Source organism: Ahaetulla prasina, chromosome 1 (assembly GCF_028640845.1).
Source record: "Ahaetulla prasina isolate Xishuangbanna chromosome 1, ASM2864084v1, whole genome shotgun sequence".
Classification (NCBI taxonomy): Eukaryota; Metazoa; Chordata; class Lepidosauria; order Squamata; family Colubridae; genus Ahaetulla; species Ahaetulla prasina.
Window position 1 is genome coordinate 120248294 of NC_080539.1, and position 17512 is coordinate 120265805.

The 17512-nt window shown below is 37.3% G+C and overlaps 1 protein-coding gene across 1 annotated transcript in view; it reads left to right on the forward strand.

Moving 5' to 3' along the window:
• Positions 1-17512, forward strand: part of PREP (prolyl endopeptidase) — a 73157-nt gene that overhangs the window by 20871 nt on the left and 34774 nt on the right. The window contains exons 7-8 of the mRNA XM_058174582.1: positions 3857-3962; positions 14777-14968. Coding sequence (XP_058030565.1) covers positions 3857-3962; positions 14777-14968 — 298 coding nt within the window. The remainder of the gene's footprint in view (positions 1-3856; positions 3963-14776; positions 14969-17512) is intronic.

The following is a 17512-nucleotide window of genomic DNA, read 5'->3' on the forward strand; positions in this document are numbered from 1 at the left end:
GGCTTTACACTTTTAACTGATCTCTGCTCCTCAGTATCTTTTCCTCATCTATATCTGTTCTAGCTAGAAGCAAGTATATTTGATTGAAAATAGAAATGAGTTTGAGATATTTCCCAGAAGGTGGCGCTAGTAAATGGTAGGAATCAAGTTAAGCAAAATGCCATGGTGATTTTAAATGGACTTGTCTTATACTTGCTATTGTTACAGAGAAGTTCAGCTTATTGGACAAATATAATATATAAAATTGGAATGATTAGATTACTCTATAAATATTTCTTCCTCTACCCTGGTCCCTCTTCAAGTAACTCAAGAAATGCATCCAACTTTCAATGGGTATCCTTTTCTTAAATGTTTTTATTGTAAAAGCCTTATTTCTTTATCTAGAAGCATTTATCATAAAGGACGAAGGAATAGTTTGGGTGACTCTTTCTTTTCAATAAAGTAGTCCAGATAGATCTAATGTAATGAAGCACTTAACAACAGTAGTGGTTGAAATCTCAAGGATGGATTGTACAGTAACAGGAGACGTGATGCATTAGATTTTCATTAATGTTTCGAATTCTGGAGAGTAAAAACAGACAGACTGGTTATCTCCTCAGGCAATTTTCCAGAAGAGGAAATAGAACAGTTGTGCTGGAACGTAAAACCTCACACATGCGTTCTTGGACCAGTTGAATTGTAGCACTGTTGAGATAACAGGATGGATGAGAAATCAGCCTAAAGAAGGCATGGAAGCTAGACAGGGTAACAGCAGATAAAGGAAGCAATCAGGATCAGTGAACTAAAATCCTTGGAAGGAAACCAAGTATTGGTAAAATTAAGACTTGAGGAAAACAAGATATGGAACATGTATTTATTTATAATAAATCCTACTTTACTTAAAACCCTACTTTAGTCTCTGGGTGGAGAGACTGAAACCAACATAATATTACATTAAAAAAACTAAATAGAAGATCAAAATCCTCATTCTGGGCTTAAGGTCCACTAAAGAAGAATGGTCTTCCAAAATGCCAGAAGATCAGGCGTCATGTATATTTCTGAGGGGAAGAGGTTTCGTGGAACGATAGCTATGACAAAAAAAAAATCCGATCTACACTTTGGGCTGGAATCTTTAGCAAGCCCTCTTTACTTAAACAGGATCATATTTGGTAGGGCTCCACACAAAGGGCTAGAGACTTATAAAAAAATTGTTTTAGATCTTATTATGGAATAGCTCAGACAAAGAAAATGGGACAGTACTAAGCTGACTTTGGTTGATCTCAAAACTATGCTAAGCAGGATTAGTTCTAGTTAGGATTTTGATGGAAAATCAATAGAAAAATCCCAGTATCCTATTTTCTCCCTCAGAAAATAAAATTAATTAATTTTTTTAATTTAAAAAATCTTATTTTCTAGAATAGATCTAGTTTGGAAACTTGAATCTGTCCTGGAAGGGGGAGCAGAGGCATTTCAGTGAAAATAACCTGCATAGCAATAGAATAATTTTGCCTTTTGATTGTTCCTGTTCATTTAAACCCATAGCCTTTTATGTACAGAACACTCAGCTGCTATCCTCTCTACCTACAGTTCAGAATATATATGGGGCTGTACTTTGATGATGGAATATCTTGAGGTTCATTTTTGAGCCTGTACCTTATCATCACAGATTTTGCAAAACTATTTGCTAATTATCTTTGCTTCCTATTGGCATTCAGTGGTGCTTAAAAGTTTGAAAACCCTTCTTTAATTTTAAATAATTCTGTATAAATATGTTCTAAAGCATAATCTTCTCTCTCAAGTCCTAAAAGATAAACCCACCAGAGTCATTCTGTGAGGGAGATGGGCCACTTCTAAATATGATGTGATAGATAGATAGATAAATAAATAAATAATTTTAAAAACCCAAATGAGTTACAAGTATTACATAATAAATAAATAAAACCCATTAAACAAATGAGTCATAAATATTACATATATTTATTTATTTGCTGGGGGAAATGATCTAAATTCAAAGGGGTTCACAAACTTTTAAGCAACACTAGAGGTACATTGATGACAATAAAAAGGAACTTCATTAAAAATGTATCTGGTTATGAATTTTATAACTTTGGCAGAATATATGTACCAAGTTAGAAATAGGGAGCCTTTTATTTTCCATTTAAAATTTGGCTCTGAGGACTGAATGTCCTGATTATGTCCTGACTAAATAATGACCTGATATTACTGGTGAGGCAGGCTGAAAATTTCAGCCCATTTTTATTTTAACTCTTTTTTTTTAATAAAAGAAAAAGAAAAAAACCTCTGCAGCTGGAAATTGGTACAGGTAGTCCTCGATTTATGATCACAATTGAGCCCTAAATTTCTGTTGCTAAGCGAGACAGTTTTTAAGTGAGTTTTGCCCCATTTTACAATCTATCTTGCCACAATCCTTAAGTGAATCACTGCAGCTCTTAAATTAGAAACATGGTTGTAATGTGAATCTGGCTTTCTCATTGACCTAGCTTGTCAGAAGGCCGCAAAAGGTGATCACATGGATGCTACAATTGTCATAAACATGACCCCAGTTGCCAAGCGTCTGAATGGCTCATGTGACCAAGGGAATGCTGCAATGGTCATATGTGTGAAATATGGTCATAACTCACTTTTTTTCAGTGCCTTTGTAACTTTGAATGGTCACTAAATGAAAAGGCTGTAAGTCAAGGACTATCTGTAATGTGCAGGCAAGTTTTGGCAATGCATCCTTGGGAGGACCTCAAAAATTCATCCCATGTGAAAGTTTTCCCAACCCCATAGTAAGGGAATGAAAAAATGTGGGACAAATGCCATTGCTTCTCACTATTCGAACAAGTGAGGTGGAGGGAAGTGTCAGCGAAAGCATATATGCATAAGGGCCAATAATGTCCATTCTTTGTTTATCTTGCGTAAAAATATCTGCAGATGGGTTTTCCCGCATAGAGTCAACAATGTTTTCTCTTGATACTCTTAAATTCCTTCGTGCTCTCAAATGAATTGATGAAAAGATGTTGTAGCGATAAAGAGAGACTTAATTGTCATTCCGCCTGTATTATAATTGTAGAATTACATTAAGAGGGTGTTTTGGGAATCCCACTAAGCAAAGTGTTACCCACTCTTCCCCAGTCTAGCAGGGAACAATGAAGAATACGCTACGGGAATTCTTGAACAAAAGTGAAATGTTTTCAAAGGCCAATTTTGCTTTGATAAACTGAAGGCATTGTGTGCTTAGAATTAATATTCAGTATGAACTTTACATTGGGGATATTAGATGCTTTCAGCACTTCTAAAACTACTTGCAGAAGGTTCCAAGTTCAGATAAGAAATTCTGGAGACCCCAAGACTACACAGGGACTGGGATGACATACTGTATTACACATGATTAATTTGCTGAAGAAACAACAGTTGAGCACACCAACACAAATTCAAATAAACCACATTATGGCTTAATGTCACATGTGGACCCCACCAAGCGATTATGCTAGATTAGCTGAAACAATGGTCTTAGTATACTTCTTCTAGCTCTCAGTAGAATGCTACTTTGAGTCATGATTTTATTCAGAGAGATAGAGTCTTATGTGGCACTGACTTCTTCTGCAAATTAAATTGGATGTTGCCAGTTTTAATATCTATTCCCATTGCAAGTGACATTTATTTGTCCCAGGGCTTCAGTAACCGTTGCAACCTTCTGACACACAATGTTATCAAAGACAAGTATTGTGTTTTGACTTTTTGTGATGTCTGAAACAAGCTAGTGCTCCCAAACCTTTTTGTTGATGATGATGATGATGATGATGATGATGATGATTTTCTGGTGGTATTTTTTTTCTCTTATTGATATTGCTTTAATTTTGGTAATGCTTAGGTATCTGATGACGGGCAATATGCTTTGCTTTCTATAAGGGAGGGATGTGATCCGGTGAACAGATTGTGGTACTGTAAACTACAGAAGGAATCAAGTAATATAACAGGTAAGATCACTCCTTTTTAGATTTGCCAAACCTTTGCTTAGTTGCTTGGTTGCTTGCTTGATTTCAATGATTGAATCAATATAAATGTAACTGACCTATAGCAACCATTATATTGCAAATCAGCATTCAGAACATATCAATAACTGGAAAAATATCTTAATAACATGATTATATCTTCGTCACGGACACGGAACCACTGATTGGTTCAAAATTGGGAAAGGAGTCCACCAAGGCTGTATAGTATCACCCTACCTATTTAACTTATATGCAGAGCACATTATGAGAAAGGCGGGGCTAGATGAATTAAAAATTGGAATTAAGATTGCTGGAAGAAATATCAACAACCTCAGATATGCAGGCGATACCATTCTAATGGCAGAAAGCGAAGTGGAACTAAAGAGCCTCTTGATGCGGGTGAAGGAGGAGAGTGCAAAAGTTGGCTTGAAACTCAACATTAAGAAAACTAAAACCGTGGCATCCAGCCCTCTCAATTCCTGGCAGATAGATGGAGAAGAAATGGAGGTAGTGACAGATTTTATTTTCCTGGGCTCCAAGATGACCACAGATGGGGACTGCAGCCAAGAAATTAAAAGACGCTTGCTCCTGGGGAGGAAAGCTATGGCAAATCTAGACAGCGTACTAAAAAGCAGAGACATCATCCTGCCAACAAAAGTGCGTATAGTCAAGGCTATGGTTTTCCCAGTTGCAATGTATGGCTGTGAAGGTTGGACCATAAGAAAGGCTGAGCACCTTTGAACTCTGGTGCTGGAGAAGACTCCTGCAAGTCCCTTGGACTGCAAGGTGAACAAACAAGTCAGTCCTAGAGGAGATCAACCCTGACTGCTCTTTAGAAGGCCAGATCCTGAAGATGAAACTGAAATACTTTGGCCACCTAATGAGAAGGAAGGACTCACTGGAGAAGAGCCTAATGCTAGGAAAGATTGAGGGCAAAAGAAGAAAGGGACGACAGAGAACGAGGTGGCTGGATGGAGTCAATGAAGCAGTAGGCATGAGTTTAAATGGACTCCAGAAGATGGTAGAGGACAGGAAGGCCTGGAGGAACGTTGTCCATGGGGTCGCGATAGGTCGGACACGACTTCGTAACTAACAACAACAACATATCTTCGTCTTTGATGTACTAGAAATTGGAAGTAATAGACAAAGTCCATTTACCTGTCGTGTCCCACCCCCACTCAGACGAACGAGTCAAGGAAGTCTGTAACAAACTTGGCAACGAAGACTCTACAGCTTGCCTAGTTCCTTCAAGGTTTATCAGGGCAGGCAGGAGTCCAAGTTGTGATTTCAGCGATAGGGTCCGATATCAGCAAACTAGATAAGACTTTGCTTGACTCAAGGTTGGAATGCCAAAAGCAGGTCCTTTATATAGGCTGTGGGGTGTGGCTCCATTACTCAGCATTTATCCAGGCCTGCCCCACCCTTCCTTCTGCTGGCGTCGCCTCTCAGATCTCCGGAAGCGAGGGTCCTCCCACCCTGAATTGTCTTCAGCTGGATCTGCTGTCAGCGTCTGGGAAAGGGAGGGGTCAGAGGGAGTAGGCCCGAGTAATTCCAGCACCTGGCTGGCTTCCTGCTCTGAAGGCTGAGCCAAAGGAACACACGCTGTATGAGTGAGGTTTCTTGGGCTACTCCTTTCACTCCTGGATTCCTCTCCGGGCATGGGGCCAGGGCTGGAGGCATGACAGGCGGTTCATCTTCATTATCAGACTCAGAGTCTGATAAAAGGCCCGGTTGGAGACGGGAGGGGCCCGGCTGAGAAGAGGAGGGAGGATGAGTCACAACATTACTGTTTAACTCATACATAATGCCAACCTTATGTATTGTATGCAAAAGATCCTATTCATGTTGAATGGACATTCAGATCTAACCTCTTCCTTCCTAGTCTATTAAATTGGGTTTCCTGTACAGGTGGTCCTCAGCTTAGGACCACAACTGAGCCTCAAATTTATGGTTGCTAAGTAAGAAATTTGTTAAGTGAGTTTTGTCCTGTTTTACGACTTTTCTTGCCACATTTGCTAAGCGAACTACTGCAGTTCTTAAATTTGTAACCTGGTTGTTAAGTGAATCTGGTTTCCCAATTGACTTTGTCAGAAGGTCACAAAACGAGATCACGTGACTCTGGGACACTGCAATGGTCATAAATGTGAGCCAGTTATCAAGTATCCTAATGTAAATCACGTGCCTGTGGGGATGCTGCGATGGTCATAAGTGTGAAAAATGGTCATAAGTCACTTTTTTTCAGTGCTGTTGTAATGTTGAACAGTCACTAAATGAACTGTTGAGGACTGCCTGTATAGCCTTTATGCTCAAAAATTAAGAAACAGTATATCTCTTATTTCTTTTTGTTTTTTTAATCAGTAGTAAGCTATGTTCTTGAAAATGGGCTAGCAGTGGAGAGTTTCCTTTGTTATACAGGTCCCATAAAATCAAGACTGATGTGATGCCTGGGAATATGAAAGGGGAAAAAATGTTCTTAATGGACTACAACTGTATAGGAAAATTCACACATCTATAGTCATATTGCTTTCAGCGAACTACAGCACCGTGATTGTTATATATATGATTTTATATGATTCCATTATGATTCCAAAATTGAATTTTAATCTGGATTTAAAATATAAATATATTTACTTTCTCTTCATAGAAATTACCTGTCTTCTGTTCATGGTGGTAACATACAAAATAGCCTTTCCCCCCCGATAACCTTCAAATATCTGTTGGAATACAGCTTCCTTTTTCAGGCAGCATGCTGGCTGGAGATAATGGAAGAATGGCATCATAATTATTATTGCATTGTACTCTGCTATTTCATCTTGTGAACTTAGTTACATTCCTTATTGAACTGATAAAACCACATGGCGAAAAGTGCACTTGCAGACTAAATTGAAAAGACAGCCACAGTCTGTTAGTGTGTGATGTTTGTGCATGATGTGTGATATATAACCACTGAGTCTTAATTACATACTAGCGGTTCTAGAAGATTAATTTGCTTTCATTCCGAGTACAGTTCCAACCTTAACAAATGGACTTCATAAGGGAAACATGTGGGAAGAGGATGTAGCCTAATATTCTTGTCATTTCTCAAGCTGTCTGTTTTTGAAATAGGGCTTTAAAATTCTGACTAAAAATAAGGTTCATTTCTATATGTCATGCACTTGATTGCTTGCTAGGAAAACTGGCTCTCAAGTTTTAATTTATTTGTCCTCTTTACCGTTTCCCTCTCTGGTGTGATAAGCTTTTATTCTCAAGATTTTGAAAATCTTAGTCTTGCCTGTTGTGCATGCAAGCTTGTAGGGTGTTTCTTTTTTTCTTGTGGGTTTTTCAAATTAAAAGTATAATCATAATAGGAAGTCATATGGCTTGGTGGACTGTGGGGAAGGAGCAGAACAGCATAGCCATCTTTTTTAATAGTTGAATAAAGAATCAAATTAATTTATTATGTCTGATTTTAAAAGTTAGAAATAGGTCCTCTTAAGGTGTTTAGATGAACTTCCATTAGCTCTTCCAGCAGTCACTCAAAATGTTTATTATAGTCAAAGACCAGTGCAATTAAAAATACCCAAAGAATACAGTATCTAGTTAAAAGTTCTAGAATAGAGTAATACCAAATAACAAAAAAGCTATGTTAAAATTATAAATTGGTATCCTATCTGTCAGTTGCATATACACTAGAATATGGCTTAAGCCAGGAGTGTCAAACTGGCGGCCTGTGGGCCGGATGCATCCTTCGCAGCCCCGCCCCCCCAACTTTGCAAATGGGGAAAACATTGCAAAATGTCACATGATGGCAACATGACACCGCAAGTTTGACATCTGTGGTCTAAGCTATATAATATATTAGTCCTGAAATTGTGAATGCCTATAGTCATTAGATACTAAAATGCAACAAAATGATAATATCAAAATATTTGGTGCATTAATTATGTAAAATAGCTATAATGGTTTATTCATCAGGTTCCAACTAATTCTTAGTGCTCCTGTATAGAATCTAGTTACCTACGGCTATGCCTACGATCTGTTCGTCTTGAAGCAGCCACTGAAAATAAATGGTGTCGGAATGGCCAGGATACCTATTAATTATCAGGAAAGCTCTTAAAGCAAAATTAATAACTTACAGTATATAACCTATGTTTTATATTTATATCAATTAATAACTTATATTTTACAAAGTAATTGCATGTTACTAAGACTATTGTCTTCCATGGCAATAAATACCTTTGAAAAACCTATCATTTTAAGAAAAGAGGATTTTCTTAGGACATTATTTCAAAAAATTATATCACCTGAAGTGGAAAGCCTGGCAGGTAATACAAGGAGTGTTTGGGGGCATATTGGTGCCCATATTGCTGCCTGTAAAATATATCAAACAGCATCTGCTCAAGTTTTTAAAAATGGATATCAAGGTGAAAGGATTGTATCAGTGGCAGCTTGGAATAATATAGCTGCACAAACAGTTGAACTAATTTTAGGCATTCTGTAAATGCCATTTTCTACTTCCTCTGAACAAATCTGATTGCTGTGTCTTTACTGTTTTTATGATATATTTTTAGCAATAGTTGCTATTCCTAGATGGGCAATTTCTACACCTTGATGTTCATGTTGTATGTTGGGTAATACAATACAAGCTGTTTTCCTTCTTGTTATCCTTCCAGTGAATGCTCATTCTGTTTGATTGCTGACAGTCTCTTGGATTTCTATTCAGTTTCTATTGACATACTGATAGTGTCTTGGTTTCTTTATCACTACATTGAAGCAGTATTTTGGCAAATTTCAATGTTACCTGGGAAACCATTTCTGCTGTTTAATAATGTGCTCTCTCTGTTTGATTCTGTGAAAGATTGTCCTTCTCTTTCTCCAAGATTCCACGCTGTGTTCCTTTTTGCTTAGCAGAAGCAGAAATGTGTAATGTTTATACATTCTAATACACAATCCGAGTTGCAGCACTTATGGTTACCTACTTAACTCAAATAGAGAAGCAACTTACAACGAAGGAGAAATTTCCTGACAGTGAGAACAATTAACCAGCGGAATAGCTTGCCTTCAGAAGTTCTGAGTGCTCCATCACTTTGTCAGTGTATAAGAAATTATGAGTTGGGATAGCCATAACAACACGTTAGCTAATGGGAACTGTTTGGTAACTTAAGAAACAGGATCTGTTGTAAGCCATAGGAGATGGTTCGTAGCCTGGATGTGGTTAGCTTATCTATATATCTCTATCTATCTATCTATCTATCTATCTATCTATCTATCTATCTATCTATCTATCTATCTATCTATCTATAAGAGTTCATTTGTCCTTGCAATATTGCTTCTGTGATTTCTAGTTCTGGCTTCTGCTTCTTTTCCTTCTATTTGCTACCACGTTGCAAGAGCTGCATGGGTATTGTATATATGCATCATGTTTTATGTTATTGTATATAAATAGGTTTCTTCTATAAATGAATCCTGCTGAATTATTTACTTGTGTGCTGGTTGGATTGCTGCAAACTCTAAGACAACTGGAAGTTTTTAAGAAGAGATTGGTCAGCCAATTGTCTGAAATGGTATAGGTTCTCCCGCTTGGATGGCAGGTTGGATTGGGAGACCTCCGGAGTCCTTCCAACTCTATTGTTCTGTTCTGTTGTTCTGTTATTCTTTTATTCTTTCTGTGATCAAGTATATCCATCCCATCAAGCCCAATGAAAGTCCCAAATGGTATAGGACGGTGATGGCGAACCTATGGCACGTGTGCCAGAGATGGCACGCAGAGCCCTCTCTGTGGGCACGTGCATTGTCGCCAGCAACTCTTCTGGTTTCTGGACAGCTGGTCTTCATGGGCCGGGGCGCTGGAAAATGGCCCAAAAAATGCCCAAAAAATAGGCTGTTTTCCGGGCCATTTTTTAGCCGTTTTCTGGGCCATTTTCAGTCATTTTTGAAATGGTCAAAAAATGGCCCAAAAAGCAGCCTGAAAATGGCCTGGAAAACAGCCAAAAATGGCCCAAAAACAGGCATGCACACGCCGGCCAGCTGGCCTTCAGGTTTCCTGCGCTCTGGTGCGTGTGCATGCATGTGCGTTCCGGTTTGGGCACTTGGTGCTGAAAAGGTTTGCCATCACTGGTATAGGATCTCCTGCCATGGTCAATAGAAGATCTCTGAGGTCCCTTCTAACCTATTATTATATGTTCTATATTCTGTGGCTAGCAGGATAGCTTTGGAAAAGATACAGTTTCATTAAGGAATATTAAAAAGATGGAAATCCTATGAATCTCATTTGCTGACCAGTTTGGGGAAGGTCACCACTAGTTCCACTAGTGACCTAGTTCACCACTAAGTCACCATTTGCTCAATATACATTCAATATAAATTCAAGTTCATGACTAGGTCACCATTTCCTTTGGGGAAGATCTTTGGAGAAGGTCACCACTAGTTCCACTAGCGACCTAGTTCACCACTAGGTCACCATTTGCTCAATATACATTCAATATAAAGATTGAATAAATAAGGAAAGCTTATATAGCTTTGTCTTACTGCTCTGCCAGCCTGGAGCCAGCCTGTTTCTCCATTTTCTGCCTATATTATGGCTTCCTCATTTGCATATAGGCTTCTCATGAGCACAGTTAGATGTTTCATTTTTTGTTGTTGTTGTTTACATTTATACCCCGCCCTTCTCCGAAGACTCAGGGCGGCTTACAATGTATAAGGCATTTTTAAAGAACATGCCACAATTTGTTGTGATCACAATCACAAGCCTTTCTGTAATCAGAGAAACTTTTTTCATATTCTGTGATTTTCTGAATTAGCAGTGCGTATCAGAAATAATCTCTCATGGTCCTCAGTTTTTCTAAAGCCAACTTGAACATCTCGCATCTTTTTTGCCATGTAGGGCTCTAATCTGTGTTGGATGATCTTAAGCATTATTTTTCTGGCATATGAAATTAAGGTTATTGGACAATAATTTGCACTCTCTTAAATCTCCTCTTTTTTTGGTATTGGAATGTAGACTGATTTCTTCCAATCTGTTTGCTACTGTGTTATTTTCCAGATTTGCTGGCATAGCTTAGTTAGACTTTTTACTGATTTGTTTTCTGTAGCTTCCAATACGTCTGTAGGTTTTCCATCAGTTCCTATAAGCCTCCTGTAATGACCAGAGCACCAATCTAATTTCATCTTCTAGAACTAAGTACAAACTTCTTGAAAGTAAGAATCTAAGATATTGGATGTTGACATTTCTACTATACAGTGTTTCAGTATATTCAGTATATATCACAGTGTTTCTGTGATTGGTCACTAACACACTTGGCATTTTTTAGCATACCAGTTCAAAGCTGGAACTTCTTTCTGAGTTCAGGTATAGGATATGATGAACAAGGAGAAGAATATGAAGATTTCCTTAATCTTCCCAAATACAAACAATGTTAAAAATATTTAACTCTGTAGAACCTATTATGATAAACTTGTTCTGACCTAGGCTTCCTTTGAAAGTATACAGCACAATCTTAGTCCTGGCAAATCTCTTTTATTCATACGGCTATGAATTATTGTCATTCCCAGTCCGAAAGGCTTTTCAAACAGTCTTTCAGGGATGTGCTTAAAAACACCCACCTTATCTCCCTTGGAATGCTGCCAGAGAACTAATTGCCACATGCAGGGCAAGGCCAAACTTAGCACAGAGTCAAACAAAACTTTTCCAAAGTTTTTACCGATCAGATGAACGAATTGCTTCCTGAAAAAGCTCACGTCCCGGTCGCTCTTCTTTTATATCTTATGGGAGGGGCCAATCATTTCCAAGCCTTACTCCCAAGTTGACCCTGTTTCCTTAATTGTTCCTGTCTTCTGGCAGCTCTGCGCATGCGCACACTGGGAACAAAACTTTTTTTTTTTTGTTTACATTTATACCCCGCCCTTCTCCGAAGACTCAGGGCGGCTTACAGTGTATAAGGCAATAGTCTCATTCTATTTGTATATATTTTTACAAAGTCAACTTATTGCCCCCCCAACAATCTGGGTCCTCATTTTACCTACCTTATAAAGGATGGAAGGCTGAGTCAACCTTGGGCCAGGCTTGAACCTGCAGTAATTGCAGGCTTTGTGTTCTTAATAACAGGCCTTACCAGCCTGAGCTATCCGGCCCCTTTGAAATTGAAACACAAGATTTTAACATAGCTGGGATTGGACTAGTAGTTTTATCAAACAATTTTCACTGTATGAATGCTTTTGAAATAGCTCTACCATTATAGTGCAATCCATTATTTCCATATTGCTGTTGTTGTAATTGAATGTCCTGATCATTACAATATACTGTAGTTCCGTTGATATATTTCAGGTTATTAACATAAGGACATTCTACTTCATCAGTCTAGTAATTTATTTAGGCTAGGGTTTAATTTCTATAGAGGCCAGCTAGTCAAAAACCATATAGAAAGAACCTTACCAGATCAAATGATTGTCCCATCTAGTCCATTATTTTAAGTTAACAGAGGTTAATCTTTTCAGGAAAGAAAAGATGTGGAAAATATGGATAGGAGAGTGATGATATCCTGTAAAATATGTTCCTTAACAATTGGCATATTGCTTCACGACTTGTCCTCTGTAAAGACTGTCCAAGTCATGGCATCTTAACAACAATAACAACAATAACAACAACAACAGAGTTGGAAGGGACCTTGGAGGCCTTCTAGTCCAACCCCCTGCCCAGGCAGGAAACCCTACACCATCTCAGACAGATGGTTATCCAACATTTTCTTAAAAATTTCCAGTATTGGAGCATTCACAACTTCTGCAGGCAAGTCGTTCCACTTATTAATTGTTCTAACTGTCAGGAAATTTCTCCTTAGTTCTAAGATTCTTCTCTCCTTGATTAGTTTCCACCCATTGCTTCTTGTTCTACCCTCAGGTGCTTTGGAGAACAGCCCGACTCCCTCTTCTTTGTGGCAATCCCTGAGATATTGGAACACTGCTATCATGTCTCCCCTAGTCCTTCTTTTTATTAAACTAGACATACCGAGTTCCTGCAACCGTTCTTCATATGTTTTAGCCTCCAGTCCCCTAATCATCTTTGTTGCTCTTCTCTGCACTCTTTCTAGAGTCTCAGCATCTTTTTTACATTGTGGCGACCAAAACTGAAATCTTGTGTGAATGACTTCCCTAGTTTAGCAGTATACTAAGTGAACTTTTAAATGTTCTGAATCTTACATTGTTCAGTTACATTAAATTATGTTGGCTTTAACACTGGAAGAGACAATAGAAATGGTGACATCTAAAGCCATTGCTTGAGACAATGAATTATTTCAATTAGCAAAGTTTAGTAAGATTCTAAAGAAGCAAATAAAATGTACTGATATTAGACATGTTGGAAATCTATCTACAGTCGAATACTGCATATTTTCTTGGTGTAAATTGAAATTGTATAATGGGTTGCACTAGAAGAGTTTGGTAATGTACGTAAATGTAAAAATAATGATTCTTGAGTGTAGAAGAATGAAAGAGATAATAAACAAGCAAATACTCATTTCTGCTTCACAACATCATTTTTTGGATGATCATCTGAGTGCAATCATAATTCTCCAGTTTAAACATTGGCTTTCTTGTCCAAGCAGTTTGAAACAATTAAGGAATTTGCTTTCACGCATGTCTTGATGAGTTTTGTAAAAGGCTGATTGACAGTTTTAAACTGATGAGTGCTTTGACATATTTGCATGTATTTGTACTAATTTACATGTCTTATATTTATTAATTTGCAGTGGAATATTACGTGATACATGGTTGAGTTTTGCTGGGCTTATTCTATCTTTCATGCTTGTTTAGGCTTGTGTATATCTGGCTAAGGGGAAGCGGTGGCTCAGTGGCTAAGATGCTGAGCTTGTCGATCAGAAAGGTCAGCAGTTCAGTGTTTCAAATCCCTAGTGCCACATAATAGTGTGAGCTCCTGTTACTTGTCCCAGCTTCTGCCAACCTAGCAGTTTGAAAGTATATAAAAATGCAAGTAGAAAAATAGGGACCACCTTGGTGGGAAGGTTCCATGTGCCTTTGGTATTTAGTCATGCTGGCCACATGACCACCGAATTGTCATCAGACAGCGCTGGCTCTTCGGCTTAGAAACGGAGATGAGTACCGCCCCCTAGAGTTGGGTACGACTAGCTCATATGTACAAGGGGAACCTTACCTTATATCTGGCTGATTGTAACATTTGCCACATAGGTGAACGATGCAGTATAATTTTATAGATATCTGAGCAAATGTAAATATATTTTACCGTATGAGAACTTGTGTTAATCAGAACATTCAGAGATTTCAATACTTTGCTCAACATTACAGTTCAAGAAATCAAATAAGTTTTAAGTGGGATTGAAGAAATAAAATTCGTTAAGAATATTTGAAGCCTCTGATAGACCCCAAAACAGTTCTTCAAACTGTGATTTGATATTCATTTTGGGAGTAACAAGTATAGATCATAATGTGGCTTACCCTATTTAAATAGGAGTAAGACTTAAGACTTCCTACAATCATTTAAAAAAATTGAATTGAAAAGAAAACCTGCCTATCCAAAGTGGCATGTCACTTGAAACAATGGAATGTTTTTCTCTTGACCAACATTCTCTGATATTATTAATAGTGTATGTTCAATTATTCTGCTAGGAATATGGAATCCTGATTTCATAATCAATAAAATCTTGATAATTCAATTATACTTTCCTCAGGAATAACTTGCAGTTATGGCACTTGTAAATAACTTCATATGGGGTGTAAAAGACATTTTATACAGTAATTTACCAACTTTGCATATATCTCTTAGAGTAAATTTCTTTATTATCTTAATGTAGGTCTTTTGCAATGGGTGAAACTGATAGACAACTTTGATGCAGAATATGAGTATGTCACCAATGAGGGAACAATATTTACCTTCAAGACAAACCGACATGCTCCAAACTATCGATTAATTAACATTGATTTTACTGAACCTGAGGAATCCAAATGGAAAGTGCTGATTCCTGAGCATGGAAAAGATGTTCTAGGTAAGATTATTTAAGTTATATATTTCAGCAACAACAAAATATAATCCATGATAAGAGAAGATAGCACTATTATAACTGTGGAGAGCTGTACATTATTCATATTAATTAAAGCAAAGCTCTGAACTTAAGAAACTTTTGAGAGGCAAATAAAATTATACACTTACATTTTTATGAAGCTGTGATTGCTGTATGACTCACAAATGAGTAATACACAATGATAGTATTCTCCATTTTTTTTTAATAATAGGTGAGTCTGTTTGAAGGATGTGATGGTTTTAAAATGTATCCTTGCAATGTAATAGTTTGGGAAGATCTATTTGAATAAGTATATTCTAAACATGATGATAGGTGTTTATCATGATACATATTGATATTTCTAAACTTAGAAGTTAACTCTTCTAAATACAATGGGACAACGTCCATTCAATTACTTTTAATCATACGTTAAACATGTACTGTAGCTATGTACTAGCCCCATTAAAAATATAATATAACTTCAAAATTTATCATTGTAATAATAAACATTTGATCATGTTTGAGAACTCTTACTTAATAAGGAAATTGTCTTGATACTGAAAGGACAACCTGCTATTGTGTCACAATACTTTAACCCATTTAGTCATTTACAAAATCTGATTTGAGAAGATATAATTATAGCTGAAAGCAGTTAATAATGCATTGCTGTAAAAATCTTCGCAGTCAAGTGAATTTTTGATTCTGCCTAATATAACAATGACATAGTAATGAAATGCTTTATACAAAATTAAGATATATGACAGAAAGGTTAAATGATCACTTAGCATAAGTGACTCATTGCTCTGGTAACAAAAATGGGTTTACACGCAAATTCCTGATAATATTATAATTCAAATTTACTATTTTTAATCCAACATAAACTTTAGAAGTGATTTGACCATAAAGGATTGTACTAAACCCCCTACATTACATCCTAAGTTGTTCCAAAAGGTTCCAAAGCAGGATAGATAGGAGAGTTTCACGTTGAATCTAAAGTCACAGCTATTAAATATGGGACTTTCTTACTGAAAACAAAGTGCTCTGACACTGATAGATGTTGTATTTTGCTACAATCATATGTCCCCTTTTCCATCACGGGTATTAGTATATGTATGATTAGGTTCTTGGTGTTTTGTGGACTTTTTTTCTTTTTTCTGTTCCTGCAAAACGTTGCTGCCAGGCTAGATAACAAAATATGCACAAGAATGATGCTGTTTAGCCTGGCAATAAAATGACTACAGGGAGACCGCCAAGCTTAGAAAACATAAAAATACCCAACAATTCAACCCTGAATTACATACATTCTCTATTATTAGCATCTATGATTTCCTGGATTTTATGAGATACAGTTCCTATCTCATTCTCCATCTCTGTCCACATAAGGATGTTTTGGAAGTGCCTTCCAAATGACTTCTATGAATCAATCCAGTAGTAAAGGTGATTTGCTATTAAATCCACCTCCCTTCTTCATATACTACTACTTGGCTGTTTAACAGGTATCATATCAGAAATCAAGAGCGATCCTTGAGTTGAGTTATAAAGACTTAGTGCTGAGATACGTTTGTGACTCAGTTCTGTGACTTTCAGTAACAGTAAACCGAAAATCTATAGCAGGGGTATCAAACTCTCAGTGCCACATCATCACGTGACGTATCACTTTTTCTCCCTTTGCTAAACCGGGGGTGGCAGTGGCCAGTGCATGACACATCCAGACTGCTGGCCGCGAGTTTGACACCCCTGGTCTATAGGGCAAAAATCCCAAGACAGTAACAGTTAGCAAGGGTCAAAATGTCATTACTTTTAAAGCTGGCTTGTAAGTTGTTGATTTTTTACTTTTTTTTTAAAAAAAAAAGTCAAGGTAGAGCAGTTTGTCCCTTTGATAGCTATAATAGTTTCTGCTACTTGGGAGTATTGAGTGCCTTATAAGCAAAAAGGCAGTTTTTATTCATAGATATAAACGAAATAACTTCTGTTGCCTAAATTCCCTGCTTGATAGACATTTGGGGCTCTTTAAAGCATGCCCCCTTTTCATCACCTCAGTAGAGTTTGCCGGATAAAAATCAAAGTGTATAAAAGTAAGATAAGAATCAGGCCATGGAAATTTGTAATACTTAAAATGGAAAGTATTGAGGAGGGAGAGTAAGGCAGAAAGATAGCAATTAGAATGGAATAAGAAATAACACAGGGAAGCAATTAAATTGCAAAGAATGGGTCCATCAGATAGATAGATAGATAGATGACAGAAAAATTGACATAAGACTTTTCTTCTCTTCTTTGAATTTCCAACTACCAATTCCAATTGTCACAAGAATGCCATCCCTTCCATGCCTTCTCTGATTTAATCAAGGAGGGGGCTTCCTTCCTGACAGTTGTCATTTTTGAGATGATCTTGTTACAGAAGGAAAGAAGGGCATATTTAGTAACCTGCTCACTTGTTTCAAGAAGTATAAGAATGCAGGAGAAGCAGCATTTCCTTCTCTAATTTCCCTTCCCAGCTATTTTGTTTAATTCTGTCCATTAAAACAGCTA